Below are 24,986 nucleotides of genomic sequence, written 5' to 3'. Positions count from 1 at the left end.
TTATGCTCTATTTCATGGAAAGCATAGTTCACGGAGTGGCACCGAACAAGAAGAAAGCCGATGACATGAGGAAAACAATTCTTGAGAGGTTTGCAATGGAGGAATGTGGTTGGAGTGTTGAAAGATACCATAAAGAAGCTGCACTTACTGTAGGAAACGCACAAAGCTAGAAAATGTAAATTTTGGACCCATATTAATACTACTTTGGGATGATTTGAAAGCTTTTCAATATATTTTCTGTTAAATTGAAAGAATTTGTTTCCAGTTTCTACTGTTTAGCATATCACAGGTCAATATTTAAAATACAGGCCCATATTACATACCTGTGCATTTAGCCCTCATAAACCAGGTTCTATTGGGGGGCAATAGACATCTATTGGCCCCCAATAGGCATGTATAGAGGGCCAGAAATAAAATAGTAGGACATCAAACTACGTTGCAAATATGCAGGTGTAAAAATTCCACACTTGTTGAACTTCAAGCCTCCAAAACTCAGGTTCTATTGGGGGGCAATAGATGTCTATTGCCCCCCAATAGACGTTTGTTGGGTCAGTTAGCTTTCACAACCCATTGGAAAGACTTGCAACTCAGAAACAGACATGCTAAAATGAAATAAAAATGGATAGAACAACCGGAAAAAATCTCAATACAAGATCTTGAAAAACTTAATCAATTTATCAGTCAGCAATAAAATTGAAGGACCAATCAATGTCAATAATCTTTGACAGCAAAAAATGTTAAACTAACCCTCGATAAAATAATCTATTGCCCCCCAGTATCCTAGTACTGCCCCCCAATACAACCAGTCAGAATGCTAAAACAATTGACAAATTTACATTCAAATAGGTTCAGTGCAGGTCTTCTTGTTATGCTGTCCCATTTTGCCACATCGACTGCAACGAATGAGCTTCTTTTCACACTCTCCTCTAGACTTGAACCTCTTGAGCCTAGGCCTCCCAGGAGGCCTCTTTGCATTTGGAGGAAGTATGAAGCCACTGCTAGAAGATTCCGAAGAAGCCATATCAACGTTGGAAATTGGATAAATTGGAAAATCATAGCACTTCTGGCAATAATCAACATGAAAATGCTTATCTATAAAAGCATAAACATCCAATGAGGCAGCTTGAATTGCAGCAAGACCGTGGCAGCAAGGGAAGCAGTTAATCTCCCATTTTTTACAGGAGCACGAAGGAGTTCCAAGGTCCACAACATAAGAATACTTTGATCTAACCTCATAAACATTTGTATGGGAGTAATGCACATTGAAACGGCAAGCTTTCTCCATACCTTCTTTCAAACGACCCTCCATAACAGGAGTAAGTTGTGAGGTCCAAAGCTGTGCCTCATCTCTCCTCTCACCCATCATCTGCATCACCCTAATCCGAGTCTGATCAAGCATAGTGTACACTGGCATCTCCCGCTCAACAGAAAACCAAGCATTAAAAGATTCAGCTATACTATTAGCCATAATTCCATAACGGCATCCAGGGAAAAATGCACGGCACCAGTTTTGAACAGGCAGATCAGCAAGAAACGGATCTATAATATCAGCACCACCAGCTTCTCTCAACTCTCTTAAATGAAAATGATATTCCTTTTCAGTGCATGAATATGCCAACTCAAAAAACTTCTTTTTAACATCATCTTTCAAAACAGAAGAGCCTTTACCGTTGTATTTAGTCATGAGGTTATGCACCAAGTGCTTGTAACAGAAAAGATGAGGATTACCAGGAAATATCTTGTCGAAAGCACTCAACAGTCCAACACCGCGATCACTAATAAAAGTGATCATTCTACCTTGAGGTTCCAGCAAGTTCTTCAAGTGTTGGAAGAAAAAGGACCAATTAGCATCAGTCTCAGAATCACAGACACACATTGCAAGAGGAAAGAAACCTACAGAAAACAGGAAAAAAAAGTGAGTCTACTGGGGGTCAATAGACGTCTATTGGGGGGCAATACATGATTGCAGCGTGCCACTGCACCGCCAACTGGAGCGTGCCGCTCCACATTTTCAACAAAAAAGAATTAAAAAAACAACAATAAACATAATAGAAACAAAAAGGGGAGAGAAATCAGAAAAAAATAAACGTGTATTGGGGGGCAATATATCTCTATTGGGGGTCAAAACATAATTGCAGCGTGCCGCTACACCGCCAAAGGGAGCGTGCCGCAACACATTTTCAACAAAAATACCAATAAAAAATCATAGACATGAGAAAAATACCATGATTTCCATTCTTTCCGGTTGCACAAAGTATCTGCCCCTTGTAGACACTCTTCCCAAAAGTCCCATCGACAAACAAGACGGGAAGGCAGAATTCAAAGCCTTTAACACAGCCTGCATAAGCTAGGAAAAGCCTCTGAAACCGATTGCTCGATGGATCAACTTCCAAAACAAACGAAGATCCCGGGTTAGTCTCAAATACAGCATCCCTATACCAAGTTAACTTGTTAAACGAATCAGCCTCAGAACCATAAATCATTTCCCTAGCCTTCTGCTTTGCTTTCCAAGCAACCTTGTACGATATATCAAACCCATAAGCTGACTTGAACTTGCTGATAATTTCCCTTGGCTTCAATGATAAGTTATAGCTAATGTCCTCTTCAATACATGTCTTGACAATTTTTGATCCCAAAAGCTCATGTTTTTGCTTTCGAAGAACACCTTTGCAAGAATGGACATTGTCCAACTCACCAATAATAAAGCATCCATTTGCAGGGGATACATAACCACGGACATTCCACTCACATCCTTCGGTTCCCCAATTGGAACAAACTGCATGAATTCTGTCCCAGTCATTTCTAATAAATACAAAGCTGAACCCAACTTCAATAGCATACTTTCTGAGCCTGTCTCGAAACTCAGGGGAACCGCCACGAAATTTCTGCCCTACACATTGAATGTAACTAGCCCACTCATTTGACAAGTAAGACTTTTGAACTTCAGTCCTAAATGCCTCAGTGAGGTAATCATCTTCATCAACAATACCAGAGCAGCTATCTTCAAATGAAACAGAAGTTTTTTTGCTGCAACTTACACTATTCTTCAACACCATAATATCAACACAATCCAACTTGTAAATCTTGGCACTGCTAAACAGCATCTTGAAATCATCATCATTGCGAAGAAAAAAAATAGCGCATCCAGGAAGCGAATAATGAAGCTCAATATCATCAGTTGCAGAAAACTTGAACCGTTCACAAATGTATTCAAACAAATGAGCATAGCTCATATATTGATTAATACAAAACATGAAACTTTGTCCAGAATGAGTGCACTTAACAGCCAAGGAAGCATCCATATTCCTGTATATAAAAAAAAAAATAATAATAAATAAAACCACTATTGCCCCCCAATAGACACATACTGACCCCCAATAGATGGGCCTCAGATAAAATATGTTTACAAAACCGAAACAAGTTACTATAAACACGTACTACTGAACTTCAGTAACAACTAAGAGTATCAAAAACAGAAGAAAAACGGCTTTTTCAATACTCTATTGACCCCCAGTATGGGTCTACTGGGGGGCAATATATGGTTCACAAAGACCAAAATCATGTCAGAAGCTACCAAATCACATCATTATCAACACCGTGAACAACAATTCATCCAAAAAAGAAGAAAAGCATCTATGTAAACCCATATTGACTGGCAATACCAGAATAAATTGAACCGTTTCAAAACAGAATCACAACAAACTTAGCACAACGAAACATATCAAACTTAGCACAACAAACTTATAAGCATGAAAAATATCAAATCGAACCAAATCAAAGATGAAATTCACGAAACACAGACCAAAATTAACGCAATAAGTCGGAAATAACAAAACGTACAGGAAAACAAAACTCAGATTCAAAAAATCAGCCTCAAACTCAATCGAGATGAATAGCAAACAAGGATAAAAAAATAAAAAAGCTCGAAGAAACGGAATTGAAATCGTTTCAAACCGAGCTGCAGCATGGTTGAAATCCAAAGCGACATTGCTTCTTTCTCTCTCCATTGCGAGCTTCTCTCTCTATCGCACCAGAACCGAAGCTTCTCTCTCTAAGCAGAAGCTTCTCTCTCTATCGCACCAGAACCAGAGCTTCTCTCTCTAAGCAGAAGCTTCTCTCTATCGCACCAGAACCAGAGCTTCTCTCTCTAAGCAGAAGCTTCTCTCTATTCATTACCTCGGGAGACTAGGTCGACTAGGTCGCGTTAACAAAAGGGTAAAAAGGTAAACAAAAATATATTAAAATAGAAATGTTGTGTAAAAAGAAATAGATCCTTAGAGTGTTTAGGGTAGAGGGGAATTAAAAAAAGTTGCTGGGGTAAGTGGGAACATTGACTATAAAATTAGGGTAAATGGACAAAAACCCTATTAAAAAATTGATAATTATTTAAGTATCCGTACAACCACGATATGGAAACAATTAAAGAAAATTATTTAAAAGGTTCATGCATCTAAACTTAAAAAACGTCTACAAAACTATTAACACTCTTATGATTAAACTCCTATGTACCTGAACTTGAGAATTTAAATTTGCCACCTATTGTTTTATGTTTTCGCACTAGTAGTTTTAATTTTCACCGATTGATCTATGCATGTATTTTCAATTTCACATGTATATATATTTCTCTAAATCGACATGTGTTAAGTTATGATTGACTTGTAAGGAAGAATGACTTTATATTGTTTAATTAGTTGCTCATACCATCCATTAAGATTATCATTAAAAAAAATAAAAATAAAAGTACCTTGCATCTGATAGCTGATCACTCCTAATTTCCTAAATACTTCATAATTTGCTAGACCCTCAACCCTTAACCTAACTGGTGTGAATCATGTGGTTCACATAAAACCACACAATTAAACCAACCTGTTCTTCTCTCCAGGCTTCATAAACAAGAATGAGCACCTCACTGTGTAGTCTCTAATAGTTGGCACATACGGGAATACAGAAATATCAGAGAATAAGTACTTGAAGACCATACGGAAAACAGTGCACCTTATTTCTAATCTTTCCCAATCATACAACTGCATGTTGTGTGTTTAGCAAGATGTAAACACATATATGTACCAAACAATCAAGGCATCAAATAATGCTGTGATTCTATTTTGGTCAGCTAATCTGCAAACCAGGAGCTCATACTTATGATCACACTTATCAAAACCACAAAACTACACTGTATTTGGTCTATTCTTCTGCCAGCAGCTAGCAGCTTAGTTCCTTCAAACAGTACTTATCTAATTTGTAGATTCAGCCTTTTACTCTGCGTCTCATCGTCTCATCCGTATCAATCATCAAAGAATCGCGTTCATCCCTGACTCTTTTCTCTGACAACTTGATAAAAAGTTCTTGTGTATGAAGAATTTTGCACATTACAAAACTGGATAGCTGCAAGAAGATGAATAGAATAGTATCAGCTGTGTTTCTCAGTTGGAATCTAAAGATTTAAAAGCAAGTAATTACCTTCACCTGAAGAACATTATCAAGTTTCCCTGCTGGAAATATATTAGGGTTAACACGAAATTCATGGACCATCCAATTGGTTTTCATCCCTGTTGGTGGTCTACCAAGGTAAAATCTCAGAATCTGCTTGAAACCAACCACTTGATTGTTATGAAAGATTTGGTCATCCATAGAGGTGGCAAAGTAGCCATCTTTCGTTATAAAATGGCTGCTGTTTGGCCTAGTTGTGTAGAAATACCATTCATTCTCTTCAAAGTGCCCAGCATTACCTGCAAATTAATCATCCACAACAGATTAGGAAAAGTAGTACTATGTTGAGCTCAACAAAAATATTGACCATTTCAAGGCCCCTGGCCTCTTATTTCATCATGATACAGCAGTAAGGCAATGACTTATGATTACAGAAGTACATTTCATAATGTTAATATTACATATGTGCAATTTATCAATAGTTCAACGCCATATCCTGTTAGTTAGTCTAGTCAGTAATTTAAGGCGAATGTTAACACTAGTCTCGCATTTTTTATCAAGATTGTAGCAAATTGAAACAATTTTGATGACCAAATTAAATGGCTACTGCATAGTCAAGTAAAAAAGCTACATCCTAACATGGAATTTGAAGTGCTTTAATGCAGGCGGCCAATTTATACAAACCAATATATTTTGTGGAGTTTGAAGGAATCAGATAGCCCTTTAATAAATAATACTCTTTCACAGTTTCACATACATCTCATCCCATTACAGTCAGGTATTTGAGGGCTAGTTTCCATCTCCCATTTCAATCAGGAAAACAAAAACTTCACAGCACTTGAAGACTGATATGAAAATGACCATGATGACCAAAAGGCCTTAATTTTATCAATCTCTGATTCACATGTGAACAGCATTCTTCTGGCTATTCCCAAATTCGCCACCAATTGTCTAAACTAAGCCTCATTTTCTCAAAGTTACATCCATCCAGTCTTTAAATTTGAGAATTTAGTGCAACAAATCAATCTTTTTACTCCACTTGGATCCAAGATTCCAAGACTAAATATTTTCTGGTAACTTGAGTAACGAATCGATAACGTTAACACTTCACAGTAGCAACCCATTTACCCTCTACTAAAATATACAAAATGCAGAAACAGTAAAACTTAACCACCATAAAAAAGTTGAAACTCTAAATGGGTTTTGCAGAAACAGTTAAACTTAACCACCAGAGCTTAAAGTTGAGACCCAGAACGTCAACAAAGATAAAGAAATAAACCAGATCAATGAACACAAATAAGCAAGAGTAGCATAAAAACCCAAAACCATACAAAAATCACACACATTGCATATATAGGAAATCAAGAACCCTTCTTTTTCATGTAATAGAAAACTAACCGAGTGGAAGCTGATCAGGGCTGTTGGAGTAGACATCAACGGTGCTGATGACATCAAAAGGGTTCGGTCTGCCCAGTATCTTGTTGATCAAGTAAAACCCAATAATCTCAGCATCAGAGGGCTGAAACCTGAAACCAGGAGGTGGACAAGGACAAGTAGAAGGCATTTCTTACAGAGCTTCTTGAAAAGAAGAAGAAGAAGAAAGAATAGAAAGTAATAATGGCTTTGGTGAGTAGAAACACTACGACATTCTGAGTCCTCGGCTCGTTGCTTTTGAAGTCTAACCGTAACTTTCTAACCGGATTGGGTGTTTTCAGGTCTAGTAATTTTCTTCAAACGGTTTCAAGTCTGTGGTTAACGGGTCGGGTTTGAGCCCGAGTTTTAGAAAGGAGCAGACGAAAATGTTAGCCCAAAGTGTTCATTCAAACGGCCGAGGCCTAGAAACAAAAAAGAACAGCCCAATGCCTAGTTTCATCTGATTTATGGGTTTCGGCATTAGAGTGGTGCTCTGGTTCTTTGAGCTAACGTGACATTACATCTCATTTATGCAACTTGGGGGAAAGAAAAAATGTCACGTTACGTTATCCCAACAAAATTAAAAAAAAATGTCACGTTACGGTAAGATGTGAATCATTACACCCGAGTGTGCTCATTTAAATATGATTTAAATTTAAAACTTTAAATTGGAATTCTAGGAGACTGATTTAAGTTTCGAATCTACAAATTTGGTTGTATTCAATTAACACTAATAAAATTATATAGCTGGATATCTTGTAGTATTAACTAATTAGATTTGAAATATTAAATCTAATTAATGATGAAGTTTAAGGGATTTGAACAGATTTGTTATTTATTACAAAGCACATAACAAATCCAAGAATTTCTTAGGTAAATAATTCCCATTCATATATTTTTTGCAATTTTGTTGCGATTGGAAGATCTTTCTAAATACTCCAGCAAGAATTGAGGTTCACTTTCTTCACCCCTTTTCACAATGACAGAGATTATTTTATCACCTGAAGATAATTTTTTCTGGCATCAATTAATTGTTTCTTTCCTTTTTTGATTTAGATATATTCTTTTCAGTATAAGGAAATATACATCTTTCTTTCCTTTTATGAATCCCACGCACCCGGCCTATAAATTAGCCCCATAACAATGGAGGTCTGTACAAACTTGCAATAGCATACATTTTAGTTCAATTCTCTTAGTATCGACATATAGCCATGGCTAAGTTCCAGAACTTATTCGCATGGGCAGTACTCATCATCATCAGCACTCTTTTGGTGCATGCCATGGGTGATGATGCTTGGGAAGATGGAGCCGCAACGTTTTATGGTGACATGAGCGGAGGAGAAACCATGCGTAAGTTAATAATCTTTGTATGCACTCGTTACTTCTCACAATAAGGCGGAATCCACAATTCCACATGCATATTGTGAGAGGGAGGTGTATGATCGAGTCATGATTTTTTTTTTAGAGATGTGTCCGTGTGGAGGAGCACGCCTTTTGGTTAAGTTTTTGATTAGATTAATATATGACATCAAGTCCTAATTGCTTTCTCTTATATCTTCTTTGTTTGTTTTAATAGAGGGGGCTTGTGGATATGGTGATCTCTTCCAACAAGGCTATGGCCTCGAGACAGCAGCTCTAAGCACAGCACTGTTTAACAATGGACTAACTTGTGGTGCTTGTTTTGAGATCATGTGTGTCAATGATCCACAATGGTGCATACCAAATGCTGGTACCATCAAAATCACTGCGACAAACTTTTGTCCTCCAAATTAATTATGATCCACATTTTTATCCCTGGTGCAATCCCCCAAGAAAACACTTTGACTTGGCCATGCCCATGTTCGTAAAAATTGCTATCGCCAAAGCTGGGATAATTCCAGTAAAGTTTCGTAGAGTCCCATGTGCTAAGACAGGAGGGGTTAGGTTTGAGCTTAAAGGAAACCCCTACTGGATTACTGCAACCATCTTGAATGTTGGTGGTGCTGGTGATGTTACGGCCGTGAAGATTAAAGGGTCTAATTCCGATTGGCTTCAAATGCAACGCAACTGGGGACAAGTGTGGCAGATCGGAGTTAACTTAGTCGGACAAGGCTTATCGTTTCAAGTCACTACTAGTGATGGGAAGACGGTTGAGCTTGATAATGTTGCACCAGGAAATTGGCAATTTGGTCAAACCTATGATGGGAAAAGCAATTTATAGACATACATCGAGATATATAAATATATTAATAAACGTTTGTTTAATCTCGTGTTGTTGGTTAATTGATTTGCACTTTTATTTTATGGTGCAAATTTGAAAAAGTTCTTGCATGTAATCGTGCTATGCTAAAAAATGAAGACATGTCTTCCTTTCTAATGCATGCTTATCTCAAGATTACTGATATCGATTTCAGGTTTTGATTGAAGTTAGAAATATCTACCACCTTGAGAATACAAAAATATCAGAGAATATGTATTCGAGTAATTACCAGACAAGAACAATGCATCTTACCTTCAAAATTTCAAATCTTTCCTAATATTATTTAACTGTTCTGCATTAAGCAAGATATTACTCGTATATGTACAGAACAATCAAGTTAATTTCAAACCCAGGAGCTCATACTTATCACTAATCCTACAAATCAAAACCATTAATTTCAATATGCACTGAATACCTATCTGCAAAACTACAGTATGTTTTTGGTCTAATTCGATCTTCTGCCAGCAACATATATATATTCTTCTTTCAAATAGAACTCATCTAGACTTTAACTCTGCAGCTCCTCAATATAAATCCTTGAGAAAAAGCTCGAACAGATAGAGTTTGAAATTTTAGCTTATATAGTAAAGAAAGCTAAAGAGGTTAATTAGGACTTAATATATATAATCCAAAAACAAAGAAAGATGTTAGCCATATCTATCTTGCCTCTCCTAATATGCATATAAATACATAATGGCTTTGATGCATAGAACCTAGAATAAACTATGACATTCTGAATTCTCGGCTCTTTGTTTATAGTCTTAGCCCTAAAGGTATAGCAAACAGCCCAAGGCCTAGTTTCATCGTCAATACTACGTTAACAATTTTCCAATTTATTGGTCTGAGTTGACTTGATAAGTTGTCAGCATAAGACCTCATGTCACATTTCATTTCTCGCAAATTTGGGAAAAGGTTATATCTTTTCATGTAATGGGATTCTAGAAGATTGATTTGAAGTTTATAAGTTTAGTCGTTTAGAGTCTTAGAGCATCTTTAGCAATGCTAGCAATTTTTTATTTAAATTTTAGCCAAAGTAGCTAAAAAGTCATTTTAGCTAGCCACTTTAGAAATACGTTTGCATCAGTGCTCTTTATTCTGGCTAGTTTTGAATTTATATTATTTTTTAAATGAATAATAAATAGTTTAAATGTATTTATAAATTATATAAAATAGTTTAAAGGGAATGTTTTAAATTATAGAGAGCCTCATCTCGCTCTCTATATTTAGGAGCGAGATAGCTAAAAGTTATAATAGAGAGCCACTTAGGAGTCTATAGATAAAAAGCTAAACATGCTCTCCAAAATAGCTTAGGAGCCAAAATAGAGAGTCTGCTAAATATGCTCTTAGAGGTATTGAATGTAAATTTTAGACAATTTACTATAAATCTAGTTGCACTCAATCAAGACTTTCAAAAAATCTATTAAGATCGATTAAAAGTGAATGTTAATGGATTTGAACAGATTTGGTATATATTACAGAGAAAATAAAAAATCCAACATTTCACCAATAATTTCTTAGGTGTGCTTTTACGCATCAAAATCAATAAATTCTATTCAATATTAATTAATTGGAAGATCTTTGTAAGTAATCCAGCAAAGGTTTTTGTCAGTGAATTGGGTGCCTTGTTGGAGGAGGTTAGGTATATGTTAGGGTGCTACCCTCAGTTCATTGTTACTCATGTTAACAGTACAGCAAATAGTACTGTAGCTCATACTTTAGTCCAGGCTGTTGTGAGTCTTGGTTTTGTATGCTCCCCGTATTTATAAGGGAATGCCCTCTTGACTCTTGAGCGATGAAATCGCTAGCTAGTTTAATGAAATCCACTGTCAAAGAAAAAAAAAAAAAAAAAAGATTTTGTAATTTACTCCAGCAAGAATTGAAGGATTCTTCTCCACTTCCAAACCAATCTACTCGATCTAGTATAAAAATTCAATTTCAAAAAAAGAAGAAGAACGAAGGTTTTTGTAATTTACTCCAAGCAAGAATTGAGGAATTCTTCACCACTTCCAAACCAATAATCTCTGTGATCAATTCAATAGGCCGGATACCTTCACCCAACTGATCAAGGAGATTATATAGATAAGATTTCTTTCCCTCGATCTATAAATCCCTCTCAATTTTAAATTAATTGACTCGATTACTATAAGGTTTGTACAAACTTGCCCTAGCATTCCAGTTTCTATCACAGTCACCATGCATGGCTAAGTTTCAGAACTTATTCACGTTTGCAGTGTTGTTCGTCAGCACTATTTTGCATGCCATTGCCGAGAACCTCCCTGTTGGTGAAAAAGATGGCGTTGCTTGGGAGGATGGACATGCAACGTTTTATGGAGACATGAGTGGAAGAGAAACCTTGAGTAAGTAAACACTTTGTAGACTCCATATAGTTTTGGTTGAAGATGTTATTCTTACTCTCAGTTTATACATCATCTTGCGATCTTTGTTGCCATAGTTGTTTTACGATTAACAAAATACACGTTCACTATACTTTTGCGACCTCTTGTTTTCGATTAGCTACAATTAGGACATCAAATATCTAACCACTTTCTTTGATCGTTTTAACAGAGGGGGCTTGTGGATATGGTGATCGGACCGATATCTTCAAACAAGGCACGGCTTGGAGACAGCAGCTCTAAGCACACAACTGTATAAAAATGAATCAACTTGTGGAGCATGTTTCGAGTGATCGATAAGCAATGAAACTAATTTACCTTGATTTCTCTTTCTGCATTGATTGTACATTGCTTGATATCTGATTGTCTTGATTGTACATTGCTTGATCTTAGGACGTTAAGGTGTAAACTGCAAATCTCTAGGATCTAAACTGATCAGCAATCCTTTAATTGTATTCATTGTAATGGCTGATCTCCAGGAACTAAACTGATCAGCAATCATGTATATAAGATTGAAATACATCAATGAGAAAGGTGTGGAAAACACTTTACCCAAATCTGCTTTATCTAGATCATGTGTGTTGATGATCCAGAATGGTGCATGCCTACTGCTGGCACTATCAAAATCACTGCAACAAATTTCTGTCCGCCAAATTACGATCCAAAGTTTAATCCGTGGTGCAACCCCCCCCCCCCCCCCCCCCCCCGCCAAGAAAACATTTTGACTTGTCCATGCCTATGTTCACAAAACTTGCTCCATACAAAGCTGGTATAATTCCGGTTAAGTTTCGCAGAGTCCCTTGTGTTAAAAGTGGTGGGATTAAGTTTGAGATCAAGGGAAATCCCAATTGGATTACTGCAACTCCTTTCAATGTCGGCGGTGCAGGTGATGTTTCGGCCCTTGCAATTAAGGGTTCTAACTCCGTCGATTGGGTTCCAATGACTGCAATTGGGGACAAGTTTGGCAGACCTCGGCCAACTTAGTAGGGCAAAGCCTATCATTCCAAGTCACTACGTACTAGTGATCAGAAGATGGTTGTGCTTGATAATGTTACACCAGGAAATTGGCAATTTGGTCACACCTATGAAGGGTAAGGCAATTTCTAGACGTACATAAGAGACCTATTATTTGATTTTCTATTATTTATTTATTTATTTGTATGTTGCGAATTCGAGAGCGCAATTATATTGCTAAACAATAAGGAATGTTTTGCTTCCAAGATTACTGATACTGATTATTGATAACAGATTTTGCTACTGAATTATTAGCTTTTTTTTTTTTTGGGAACAATTATTAGATTTGTTTCAAATCATCTATAACTCGATCTTTCTAGTGTCAAAGTCAAGCGAACACTTGGACATTATCAATGTTTTATCGAGATGATCGAACTTAATTCCTAAACCCTGTTTTATTGAGATGAACTTACCCTATATAATGATGATTACCTTTGTCTTTTAGATTCTTCATAAAGTCTACTCACTAAACGCCTAAACGAAATCATCTGAAATATAATCGCCTAAACAGCGTCATTATTGACCTATTGAAACGTTCTAGTATAGAACGTACACTGTCGTATTAAGCATTGTATAGTACAATTGATGTCGTATGAACAATCCAATGATGCAATTCAGTCCATACAGTACAAATAAATCTCTTTGGTTTTTCTTTTCAAGCTTTCCTCTAGAAAACGAGTAAATAGCTATTCATTGAAATAGATCGATTCACCAGAATTTTACTACTTTTCTATATATTGCATGTCCATTCGTTTTTGTTAGCATATAGAATTTTCAGTTAAGGAATATTTATAAACATGCATTGTACCGGATGAGCCTCCCAGCTAGGCTGGGTTCCAAACCCCTTTCAAAACAAAACAAAAAAATAAAATAAACAAATGCTATCCAGAGCCTTAATTTTTGGAAAATCATAATTTCATTCCAAGAAAGCACGATTTTCGCTAAGATTTTAGTGCTTAAAATTTCAAACTTTTTAGGAATATTACCAAAAATTATCATACGTTTCAGGCAACAATACGATTATGGAAGCTACCTAATTTACATCATGTTTCTCACTGTCTCTTCCTCTTTTCACTCTATTAACAATTCTCACATTTTCTTTCCTTTGTTATAATCTCATTTTAGACCTATATATTAACATCATATTCAGGTTGCATTAGCCTGCAATACTCATTATCAAAGATATCAGCCATGTCCAAATTTCAGAGCTTGTTTAGATTGGTACTGTTCATCACTCTTTCTGTTCAGGCCATGGGCCGTGATTGGCAACATGCAAGCGCAACCTTTTACGGCGACATGCAGGGAGGAGAAACTATGCGTAAGTGAAGAATTTCTCATAACAGCGAATAAATCGACATACATATTACATCAAGAATGATATGCTCAGCCGCCACATAACAATTTTAACTTGTTGATTGCAATCGCCTTTTTGTTGTCGATTAGATATATTCACATCTAACTTTGTGATTTTTGTTCCATTATTTTCTTTAACAGAGGGGGCTTGTGGATATGGTAATCTCTTCCAACAAGGTTATGGTTTGGAGACGGCAGCTCTAAGCACGCAACTATTTAACGATGGACATTCTTGTGGTGCTTGTTTTGAGATCATGTGTGTCAACGATCCACAGTGGTGCAAACCTAACGCAGTTATCAAAGTCACTGCAACAAATTTCTGTCCACCGAATTGGGTTCCAGCTCCTGATCATTGGTGCAACCCACCTCGCAAACACTTTGACTTGTCCATGGCTATGTTCACAAAACTTGCAGAATTCAAAGCCGGTATCATTCCAGTTATATATCGCCGAACCCCATGTGACAGAAATGGAGGGATTAAGTTTGAGGTTAAGGGAAACCCCTACTGGACTTCTGTTGTGGTTTATAATGTTGCTGGTGCTGGTCTTGTTAACCACGTCGCAATTAAGGGGTCCAACTCCGGTTGGATTTCAATGACGCGCAATTGGGGCCAAGTTTGGCAGACCGGAGTCAAATTAATAGGGCAAAGCTTATCATTCCGGGTCACTGCTGGAGATGGGGAAGTGCTTTGGTTAGATAATGTTGCACCAGCGAATTGGCAATTCGGTCAAACCTACGAGGGACACGGCAATTTTATAGGCTGAAATGTTTGCGAATTCTTGTCTTAGTTATCTGATTTGTACCTTCTTGCAACAATAAGTTAGCTACAAGCTTCATGTAATTCGGATTGTCAGTAATAATGTTGTTATTCATTCATGATTCATGTTTTGTTGAAGAGGAAAATAATTGATCACTTCCGAGCACTTAATCTACAGGAATGCGTAAATACTACTAGAATCGATTCTAGCAAGGTTTCCAGAATTTGATGTTAAAGAACATGTGCAACGCAAGAATGCTTCTTGTATAATTCCTCAAAAGAACCATCTTCTGTACCCAGATAGCATCTTTCAGTCTTTCACAGGGTATGAAGACAGTACAACAGTTCTGACTGAGTAATCTGGGTACAAAAGAAAAACAATAATGCTTTGGTACAGTGGTACCTCAAATACAAGCATGCCTTCATATATCCAGTGTTCGAGTAACAAAGCAAGATAGCAGTGCAGGCAAGGAAGTCGGCTACCCATGGTTACTGCTATTATTCAAAAGAAACTTCATATTACTACACCTGTTTAGCAAATAAAGAGGCACCTAAATGGCATGCGAGATTGCAGTTCAAAACTTAATGCTCCGCTCTTTGTTCATAAGACAAATTCACAGATTTTCCCATTTCAGGTGAATCAACACCGAACGAGTACAATTCCATACAATTCAAAAGGTTCATAATTATTCGAAGCAATGAATAAATAAAGCATGTACAGTTGAGCATGAAAGAACACAAAAACATAGTAAGAAAAGTATTTGAACCAGAAATGAGAGAGTTGCACTGTTCTCCATAGGCAGCCTCAGAGCATTTGACGGCACAAAGAAGAGCAAATCATCATTGTTACATCCAAATATACATCGGGCTCTTTTGATGTTTGCATGGACTTACAAGTCAAGCCTTCACTTCCAATCAAGCATATCTAAAAGCCACAAAACCTCTTCCTTGGAGTTGGCTGCATCACAGAAATCCATTTCAATCCCAAAAACATCAATAGCACCTTCATTTCCTTCTTCCATGAAAAGCAACGAGATCCATGCCCGGATACCCGAAACAAAGGGGTAGACAGGAGAGAAGTCAAGGTAGTCATTTGCCATAGCTCGGTATGCTGTTCGATCAATGTAATCAAACATAGATTTATTGATGATACAAGCAACCCTATTTGAATCCTTGCGCCCCACAAGGACTGAAACACTCACCGTCTGGCTCAGAGGAACAGTAAATCTTGGGTCAACAGGGAGTTTCATCCTGTACTCTGGACCCTCCAGGTGAAACTTAAGCATGTCACATGCTCCTGGTGGAGGGATTTTAATACCGTTCTGTAGGATAGGTCCTGGAACCACTTCTGAAAAGATAAATCCATCTTCAGTGCAGATATCAATGAAAAACTCCAAGTCATCAAAGGACAGTCTTGGGGGAAGAAGAGTTCGATGTTGCTTGCGCTTATTAAAGGTTTGATAGAGCTTGTAGTAAGTTACAGTTGGGGGGTTAGGTTGCTTGCAGATAGAAGGCCATCTCTTAGCACACAAGCATTTCCAAAAGAAATCATCTCGGGCTATGTTTCTCCACTGCTTACACACTCCCATACATGATGCAAGATCCACACCCTCCAGATACGGAAAAACAGCCTTCAGAACCTCATCACTTGTCATTTTCTGCTCACAAACAAATACTGATAAATAAATGATCCGCCCCGGCAACAGTTTACTTCATTGGAGGGACTAAAGCAGCACACTGATAAAAGAACCCTGAGAGAATAAAAAGAACAGATTTCAAAAACGAGAAAATCATACACACCAAACTTCTAGCAAAACCTGACATAAACATGCTCTAGAGTGAGGAAAGGGCAGATGCGCTTTTAATCATACAATTCAAAATCAGTTCAAATGTAGTTTTTATCTAACAACACGAACATCCAACACCCTAGACACTGACATTGGACATGAAGCCGTGCAACCCAACAAAGCATTTTCCTTCAAAACTCATGGCTTAACTACATTCAAAATACCCAAAACAGTTCCATAAATCAGGTGGCCCTAAAGAGAAACCTTGTAGTCAACTCAAGAAGTACATCGCACGATTTCAAACAAGAGTTATATGTGATACTCTCATACAACAACAGGAACATGCAAACACAGCCAGATGTTGAATTGGTACATAACCAAAATCGAAAATTTCTTACTGAACCATACAGGTAAGCAGAATAAAAGTAATGACCATGAAAGGAATTGCAGCCTAAACACTCGGGCAATATTCAACACTATCATCACAACCGCAAAACATAGCTCATTTTAAATACCAACAAAAACAAAGAGAGCTACATCAAACATAACCCGATTATTATTACCAGCAAATCTGTTCAAGACGAATAAGAGAGAAATCCAAAACCCCCCCAAATTGAAATGGGCAGAAGCCAAAAAGAGCAATCAAACAAAGATCACAGCGAACAAGATAAAGCAGAAAAATTGAGGAATAAGAGCAGTGATCTGGAAATTGAAATTGAAAAGTTTGCAAGATTAATTCTTTGGTACCTGAATTGTTGGCGGAATGGGTAAAAACCCTAGAATTTGGTGGGGTAGTTGAATCGTGAGAGAGAGATTTGGGCAGAGTCGGAAGGGAGAGAAAAGTCAGCAATTTACTTATGTGCTATGCAATTTTTCTTCTTCTTCTTCTTCTTCTTCTTTTCTAGTTCACACTACTTCACAGCTTGCTAGATACAGTGACGCACACCGGATCCTCTGGTAATTGGTGGGCTTGGGCTTTGGCATGCGATTGGTCTTGTAGGTCGGTTCAACATATAGACGTGTATCTCTACTATTAGAAATGAAAGCGTAGAGTTTGGTGTCAAAGGGTTCAACAAAAATTGGGCGCATGGCTCTATTTTGTTTGCTACCCACCTGTAATTACCAGATAGAACAACCAAGTTTAGAAAGCTGTTTTGAGTATCAAATATGCACCACAAAGACAACACAACAATTTGCTAACGCAGTGTAAACCTCTCCACTGAGGAAACTTCACTGCGTGGCTTTTAACGTAGCCAACACGAGAAAATCAATCCACTATAAATCAAATGAGTTTACAATATACAAGTAGTGTTGTTCTCAACAATCACTTTCACTTAGCAACAAATGCTAATTAACTTGTTTTATAACTGATCTAACTTCTTACTTAATCACCACACTATCAATATGAGCCTATCTTCTAGTCTTCCTTGATCTCAACATCTCACTGATCTTGACAATGAAGTATGCTGGTGATAGAGTATGTAATGAAATGAAACATGTAAAGAGAGTTTTAGAAGATGATTTGTGTGAACATATGCAACACAATAAAAACACTTTTGATCACGAAAACTCTCTATACTAAGATGCAGTTTCAAACCTTTTATAGAGGAGTAAAACTCCCCCTCAATCAAATCTTTTCTTTTCACCAAAAACAAGATAAACATGGAAAAGTTTTTAAAACTGTTTTGAATATGCAATCGAATCTTTCCTAACCAAAGTCAGTCAATATTTCAAATTGATATGCATGTTGAAAACTCTTTAATGCAGATGAGAATATTGAATCAATCTAACCGATATGCATATCAATTTAAAATCATGCAAAATGATATGAAATGAATACCATATTTAACTCAAGATCAGTGAGGCGATTCTCCTTGATCTTTTCTCCATGATCCGATTCTGCAATCGTTCTCTTTGTTTCCTTGAGCCACCGAGAAGCCAGGAGAATTATTCTCCCAATCCACTGCATCTTTTGTTTTCCTTGTGACCATGGGAAATCATGTATTGAATGGTCATAGCCCAATTTACTTACACCACCAATGAGAGTGGAGGTGATTGTCAACTTAAGGTTCATACTCACTTCATAGGCATGTTTAGTGTGACTTTACTGAAATGAGTCATATTGCTAATTGCTAGTTTTAACAAGAGTGGTTCTAGTTGGACCTCTAAATTTGATATTAAACCTCAAATTCACTTTTTTAAATACTTAAAAAGCTAAGTACACCTCCTTAATTTTACTAAAACACCTTTGAACAATTAAATCTATATTTTCACCTATCAATTCAACCACGAAAAATTTTATGAGGGAGCTGCCTGCATTTTTTGTATACTTTCAATGACGGAACTAGAAAGTGATTCTTCGAGGGGCCGAACAAATAGACAATTATAAAGATTTTTCTTGTAATCCGGATCATAGTTTTTTTTTTTTTTTTTTTTTTTTTTGCAATATGGATGGTTGTAGAAAATATTATTTGTCTTTTTATATCACTTTTTTTTTTTTAATCAAAGGAGGTCAGTCAGATTTATAATTCAGCAAGCAGTACCAGAAACGACACACCCCATAGGGGCCGACAGAAAGAGCCGTCCTTTAGGACATACAAAGAACCTATACTAAGACAGAGCCTCGCACTCCCGGGTACACCCACCTTTTAAGGACAAATAAGCACATTTATTCTAACAAGACCTAGACACTCAGAAGAAAATAAAATAAAAGGTAACAACCGAGCGACTAGACCTTGCGACCCATGGGGAAATTAAACATTGCAATCCGAGGATGCAGCACTTGCATCCCCCACAAAACCATCATTTGCACGCAATTCCTCTATAAGTGTCTCAGAGTTCTTGCGTGCCTTCTCCACCGAATCTTAAATCACACGAAAAGTGTCACGAGCCCAGTTTAAGGCCCAAAAGGCCCTGCCATTCCACTCTCTCCCTGGACCAGCAGGCCCTAAGCCAGCCCAAAATACCAGAAGGCCAACCCAACCCATAGATGGGAGCCCAGCAGCGTCCTCCGTCCAGCCTCCGCAACATGAACAACTTCATCTACTATCACCGTGCCTGCGCTAGGAGACCGGCTCCTCCGACGAGCTAGAACCATCCACAATCACCCCTGCCACCGAAGGCCTACAACCCGAGCAGAACATAGGATTCCAGGACCAACCAAAACAACCAGGAACTCCAACCGTTGCACCACCGTCAAGAGCCGCAGACCCCGTCGAGCAATTTGCTTCACATCTACCATCCTTCGCCAGCGAACTTGCAATGAGATCGGATCGAAAAACCCAACCCACACCGCCGTCGCTCGGCCTTGACAACACCCCGTACATGGACCTCCATGGAAACCAAATCCGCATCCGATCCACCCGCCAGGCAAAATCATCAAGTCCAACACAACCATCACCACTAAAACTCGAAACTACCACAGGAACATCGTCACCCAACGCAACGAAGGAGAGAAGAAGCAACCATAGAATGTCCATGGCCTCTATTGGCGAGCAATAGAGGAAATCAGAGAAGCCTCCGCTGCAAAGGAGAGGTTCTCAAACCCTAGCAGAGAGACGGCTAGGTCAGGTTTTTTGAAACTGACTTAAAGTTTGTCTTTTTATATCACTTGACAAAGTCTACTAATAATTGAAAAAAATATTGGTCCAAATATCAAATTTGGAGGTCCAACTAGAACCACCATTTTAACAATTTAATTACAATATAACTTTGTATATAAATGGCGGGTTACTAAATCGAGTTCAAGCAATTTTTTTTTTGTTTAACTAATTATACTTTTCTCACTTTTTCTAATGGTTTTTTAATCTCATAATTGGTGCATAATTCTACTCATAAACGTTGTTGTACGTGAGGTAAGACTCCACTTAAATGAATTAGTGTTGCACTAAATTTCATGCACTAGTCCAATCATGTGACTCAGTAACAGTAACACTAACATAAATTTTAGCCTAAATTTTTCATCGAAGAAAGGAATCTAAATGACTTTGTATTACCAATCTTACTCATAAAATAGTGAGTTAAGGCTACGCGTTGTTCACGTGTATTTTTTTATAAAATTTAAATGAATTTTCTAAATACGTACTAATGGCATGCACGAGCCATTGGAGTTAAGGGGAACATTGATTTGAACTTAGGTCTAAAACTCTAAACCAAAAGAAAAGAGCTACAACTAGGATCACAAACTACTAACTAAGTTGAAGTCCTTTCTACATTATGGATTAGGAGAGGAGCCGACAAGATTAAATTTGAGTTCAACCATAACATCTATATAAGTGGAAAAACTCAAAAAAGGAAGGAAGAAAACGAAAAGGAATTGAACTGAATCGGTTGAGATTGGACAAAACAAGTGGGTCATGGGCTTGCAACCAAAAGGGGCGAGCGATCCATGTTCGTTTATGGCAGCTTCCGCCGACAATTAAACAAAAGGAATAAAGTGAAAACCTCCCACACATGCACGCATCACTCATTCACTCTCTTCCTCACCTCCTCCCTGCAACTCTCTCTCAGTCTCTCTCTCTCTCTCTCGGTTCAAAAAGTGCCGGCGAATAATATGAACCCTATAAAAAATGTTGCATTGTACCAAAAAATAAAATAAAAAGATGTTGCATCACATCTCTCGCGCAACAAAATACAATGCCCTTTCAATTTTTCATCATCATGTCCGTTCATTCCTTAAGACCAAGTATTTGAGGATTCTATATAATTGATTCATATAATTCATGACTCGTCATTATCACTAGTTTTTCTATCGTGTTTAATTACAATCACGTTAAATTTTATCGGATTACGGTTGAGTTGGTCTTCGATCAACTAGCTACTAATTCAATAATTCTTGTTACATTTTATAGAGTATTCAACGGTATAAGAGATTTTTCTGTTACATCCGATCATCATATATATATATATATAAGTATATTTAAACAAAGAGAAAACATGTTTGATTTTCCCACAAGGGATGAATTGTATAACGGATCATAATGTGTTTTGAACTTCTAGCTAAGCATATGTATTGTGGAATTGTCACACATTAAATGGATAAAGTTATAAATTGTTTGCGGCAGTACTATAGTTAAACAAAAGTCCACCTAAGAGAAGACAAGATCTTCTTCTGTTTAGACTTCAGAATAATCAAGTGAAATAGCCTTTCTTTCTTTTTTTCTTTTTTTTTTTTCTTTTTTTTTTTTTGCCTGTTACTATGCTTCTAATTGATTTTAATAATTAGTTTATAATAAATAGGAATGAAGTCATGTGCAGTACAGTGCTTACACACATGTGTCACACATGCCAGATTGATCAAGCAAATGTACAAATGTGACGTGTAAAAATAATCAAAATCTCAATTATTCTCATATTAAGAAAAAATGATTTTGTTAATCAAAAACAATATGCAGAAAAGCCAAATTCTACAACTCCACCTGCATCATAAATTTCATAGTGGCAACATTATCACTTGGTAACTTCTTACTCGATCTCACTCTTATTCGGTGTTTCTTAAATATTCGGATTAATATATTGCTTGTGTCTTTCACTTTCAGATATTATAATCTATTTCTTAAATTTATTGTTAGACAAAAACCAAGTTCTAACACTCATACTAACTTAGCTTTGATTTATAGTAACTAAATTAATTTTGGTTCTATTTTATTATGTTCATAAATTATATATATGGCCGGTGCTCTACTCGGAGTGTTTACTTACTATGATTCGTCTTGACGTTTGCATTTATTGTTACGAGTGGTGGACTTGTCACTCATTGTACATGTTTGATTTACTTTTATGAGAACTAATTCTATGTATTTTTTTATTTAATTAAATAAAATATCGATGAGTGATGAGTTTTCAAGATCGACAGTTTATTTTTGTTCGAGGTTAGGATTTAATGAATTATACTATTATTAAAAAGCTAAGAACCCTCAATTCTATTGTCATTAAAAAAATTACACATATATAACTATATAAGACTTTCATTACTGAATAGCACAAAATTCTATATTATTGAGACAATTATATATATGAATTAATTGAGATAGAATGGATTGAAAAAGTATATGCATGACTAATTGACTAAAGGTAGAATAATAATAAGTATAATTTGGAAGGGAGAGGGAAGGAGGAGAAAAGGTGCTGCCATATGATCAGTTCCATGTAGGGAATGTGCAAAACATGCTGTACATTTCATGCTGCCTCACTGTCTCTCAATTTGTCACATGCCCTACCCCCCTCTTCCCTCATCTGCATGTGCTTCCTTTTCATTCAATTCTCTCTCAAACCTCTCAAACTCTTCACCTCTAAACCTTCAGAGATTCAGATTTTGGAGCAATTTGCTAGATGGCCCATATCACCTTCACATGCATCCTTTAGGGAAGCCACTCCCAAAACAACTATCTATCTAGCTCACACTCCAACCTTTATTCACATGCCCAAATGTCTTTATAGCCCCTTGTGTTACTCAATATCTAAACAGCAAATTAGTTCTTTACATGGATTCATAAAAAAGATAAGCTTTGTCTTAATTTGTATATTTGGGCTGCTAGTTAGCAATTCCCTTAAATCTGAACGGCCAAGACAAAATACAAAAGAACTAGAGAAGAGAAGCTTCATGTGTCTTGCTATACCTTGTGGGAGTTGTGGATTATCCTAAAGCATTCTTTATGTCTGTCTTTTAACTTTTATCCTTCTTAATTTGCACATCACATATTACTTATTCAGTTATTTGTAATATGGTAGTGTTATAAAAGGGAAGGGTGATTTGAGACCCTTATTAAAGTAGGTTGCTCAAGTAAGAATTGAGTCATAATTCAAAATTGTTTCGACGGTTGTTTTAATTCCAAAACATTTCAAGTATTTAAAATATTTCGTTGTCAATGTTTAACTGTAGCGTTGTTGACGTGTATGTAGGGTGTCAAACGATTTCAAACCATGTTTTCTTTAAACTGTGACTCATCATAATCTTCCTAACTACATATCATGATAAAAAAAGGCAAAGGGAAAATATAATATGTGAACCATAACTAAATCATCAGAATTAGAAAATAATTAGTAAGTATGATATATAGAAGAGTAATATAATCGTAAAATCTACATAGTGGATTTGAATAATGACCATGATGTTGAGTTTAAGAATCAACCATTGCAGGAGGATCGTATCAACCTTTCATCTAATTTTTACTTTTATTTGATGAAAACTTATCAACCTTTTGATATAAGATAGATGCATGTTAGTTTTAATCTTGATCAGCTCAACACACACATAATTAGGTAAGAAAACTCTGAGGGTAATTTGGTAAATGATGCACATAACGTTCCCGGGGACCTCACATGTGCCGTTACAGATGTAACAGGCTTTCTGCGTTGTGGCTCGCAAGTTGTGCTCTATTCCCCCGCTTTCCTTCTTTTAATTTTCAGATGCGAGTTCTTTGTGAAATTACACCTTTAGCCCTCATCCACCTCGCATGCAATTATCTGACATTTTTCTCCACCAACCTGTTACGTCTTCAAGATATTTTTCACTTAATTTTTACGCACATACTTCTCTTACCAAACCCAAACGCCAAAACAGAGCCTGTAATTTTATGGTGACAGAAACAAAGAAAAGGAATTATACTTGGAAGAAAACGACGGAGGAAAAGCCAACAATGGCATTTACGTAGTAACCAACAACCCTAGTGTCAGTTTAGAAACTCGCCATTACTTAAACTCTGAAACTAACGCCTCCTCTTCATCACATTCTCTCTCTCTCTCTCTTTCTCCTTCTCTCATTCACACACACAGAAATTACAGAATGAGCTCAACTCCTGGAAACCTCAAGGCAACTCTCGCAGGAAGAAGAAGAAGAAGAAGAAGTCTCAGGCCGACGCGTGGCTATAGCCCTAGAGCTCGAAGAAGCTTTAACAATGGTGGAGAAGGAGGAGGACGCAAAGCGTTGAAGTGTTCCAAGGTGGTCTCAGCCAAATTGGAAACCCTGAAAAACCTCATTCCAAACGGGAAGAGTAGTAGTGCTAGTGCGGTGCAGGCGGACAAGTTGTTCCAAGACACAGCGGATTATATCGTTCTGTTGCGAACCCAGGTGGTGATTTTGCAGAAACTCATTGAGGTTTATGGATCTAGTAGTATTGAGAAAGAAGATAATACTAATGCTGCTGTATTATAGTTTAGTTATTTGGCATCTTTAAGTAATTTTGTCAATGGAAAAAAGAAAAAGAAAAAAAAGAGAGGGTATTTAATTGGGTTTTAGTTTTTTTTTGGTTCTGCTTTAATTTAATTTGGAAGTTTAGATTTTGCTTGCTTTGTTTGGTTGAAGATCTTCTACCACACGAGGCTCAACCTACTCACAAAAATTAAGTTTCAAATGATCTTTTCGTCACAAGAATTTTCGTTTGGTAATTGATAGCAAAATTCGCTACTCTCTCTTTTGCTTGATTTGGTGTGTATATACTATATATATGAATGTCAAGAATTAGGATCATTCAATTTCCACCATATGTCTCACAATTCCGAATACTTTTTATGCATATGCAAATCGATATGCACTTCGAATGTACGATTCAGATTGACTCTCAATCAAACAAGAAAATGTATGTATGAGTTTTTTTTTTCCA

General features: G+C 36.9%; 3 protein-coding genes and 2 pseudogenes across 5 annotated transcripts; 4 read left to right on the top strand and 1 right to left on the bottom strand.

The window, feature by feature from the left end:
* Positions 1 to 8,054: 8,054 nt before the first annotated feature.
* LOC133733499 (expansin-A23-like) lies at positions 8,055 to 9,043 on the top strand (annotated as a pseudogene).
* A 2,236-nt stretch (positions 9,044 to 11,279) lies between these two features.
* On the top strand, positions 11,280 to 12,570 carry LOC133745653 (expansin-A25-like; annotated as a pseudogene).
* Positions 12,571 to 13,528: 958 nt separating this feature from the next.
* LOC133745643 (expansin-A22-like) lies at positions 13,529 to 14,756 on the top strand. The gene is made up of 2 exons (XM_062173752.1): positions 13,529 to 13,807; positions 13,984 to 14,756. The coding sequence occupies exons 1-2, from the start codon at positions 13,681 to 13,683 to the stop codon at positions 14,604 to 14,606; spliced, it is 750 nt and encodes a 249-aa protein (XP_062029736.1). The 5' UTR covers positions 13,529 to 13,680; the 3' UTR covers positions 14,607 to 14,756.
* Positions 14,757 to 15,167: 411 nt separating this feature from the next.
* LOC133745626 (F-box protein At5g39250) lies at positions 15,168 to 17,384 on the bottom strand. 3 transcript variants are annotated; one of them, XM_062173745.1, is made up of 2 exons: positions 17,134 to 17,384; positions 15,168 to 16,257 (listed from the first exon to the last, which is right to left on the bottom strand). In XM_062173745.1, the coding sequence occupies exon 2, from the start codon at positions 16,252 to 16,254 to the stop codon at positions 15,505 to 15,507; it is 750 nt and encodes a 249-aa protein (XP_062029729.1). In that variant the 5' UTR covers positions 16,255 to 16,257; positions 17,134 to 17,384; the 3' UTR covers positions 15,168 to 15,504. The 3 variants fall into 3 exon arrangements, with proteins under 3 accessions (XP_062029729.1, XP_062029720.1, XP_062029726.1); XM_062173736.1 differs by having other exon boundaries at positions 15,168 to 16,350; positions 17,134 to 17,379; XM_062173742.1 differs by lacking the exon at positions 17,134 to 17,384 and adding an exon at positions 16,950 to 17,107 and having other exon boundaries at positions 15,168 to 16,350.
* Positions 17,385 to 24,106: 6,722 nt separating this feature from the next.
* LOC133745616 (uncharacterized) lies at positions 24,107 to 24,763 on the top strand. Its single transcript, XM_062173724.1, has one exon. It carries the CDS (start codon positions 24,170 to 24,172, stop codon positions 24,536 to 24,538), a length of 369 nt encoding a protein of 122 aa, XP_062029708.1. The 5' UTR covers positions 24,107 to 24,169; the 3' UTR covers positions 24,539 to 24,763.
* The last annotated feature ends 223 nt before the right edge of the window (positions 24,764 to 24,986 follow it).

Source organism: Rosa rugosa, chromosome 1 (assembly GCF_958449725.1).
Source record: "Rosa rugosa chromosome 1, drRosRugo1.1, whole genome shotgun sequence".
NCBI classification, from domain to species: domain Eukaryota; kingdom Viridiplantae; phylum Streptophyta; class Magnoliopsida; order Rosales; family Rosaceae; genus Rosa; species Rosa rugosa.
This window is presented reverse-complemented; position numbering and strand designations above follow the sequence as displayed.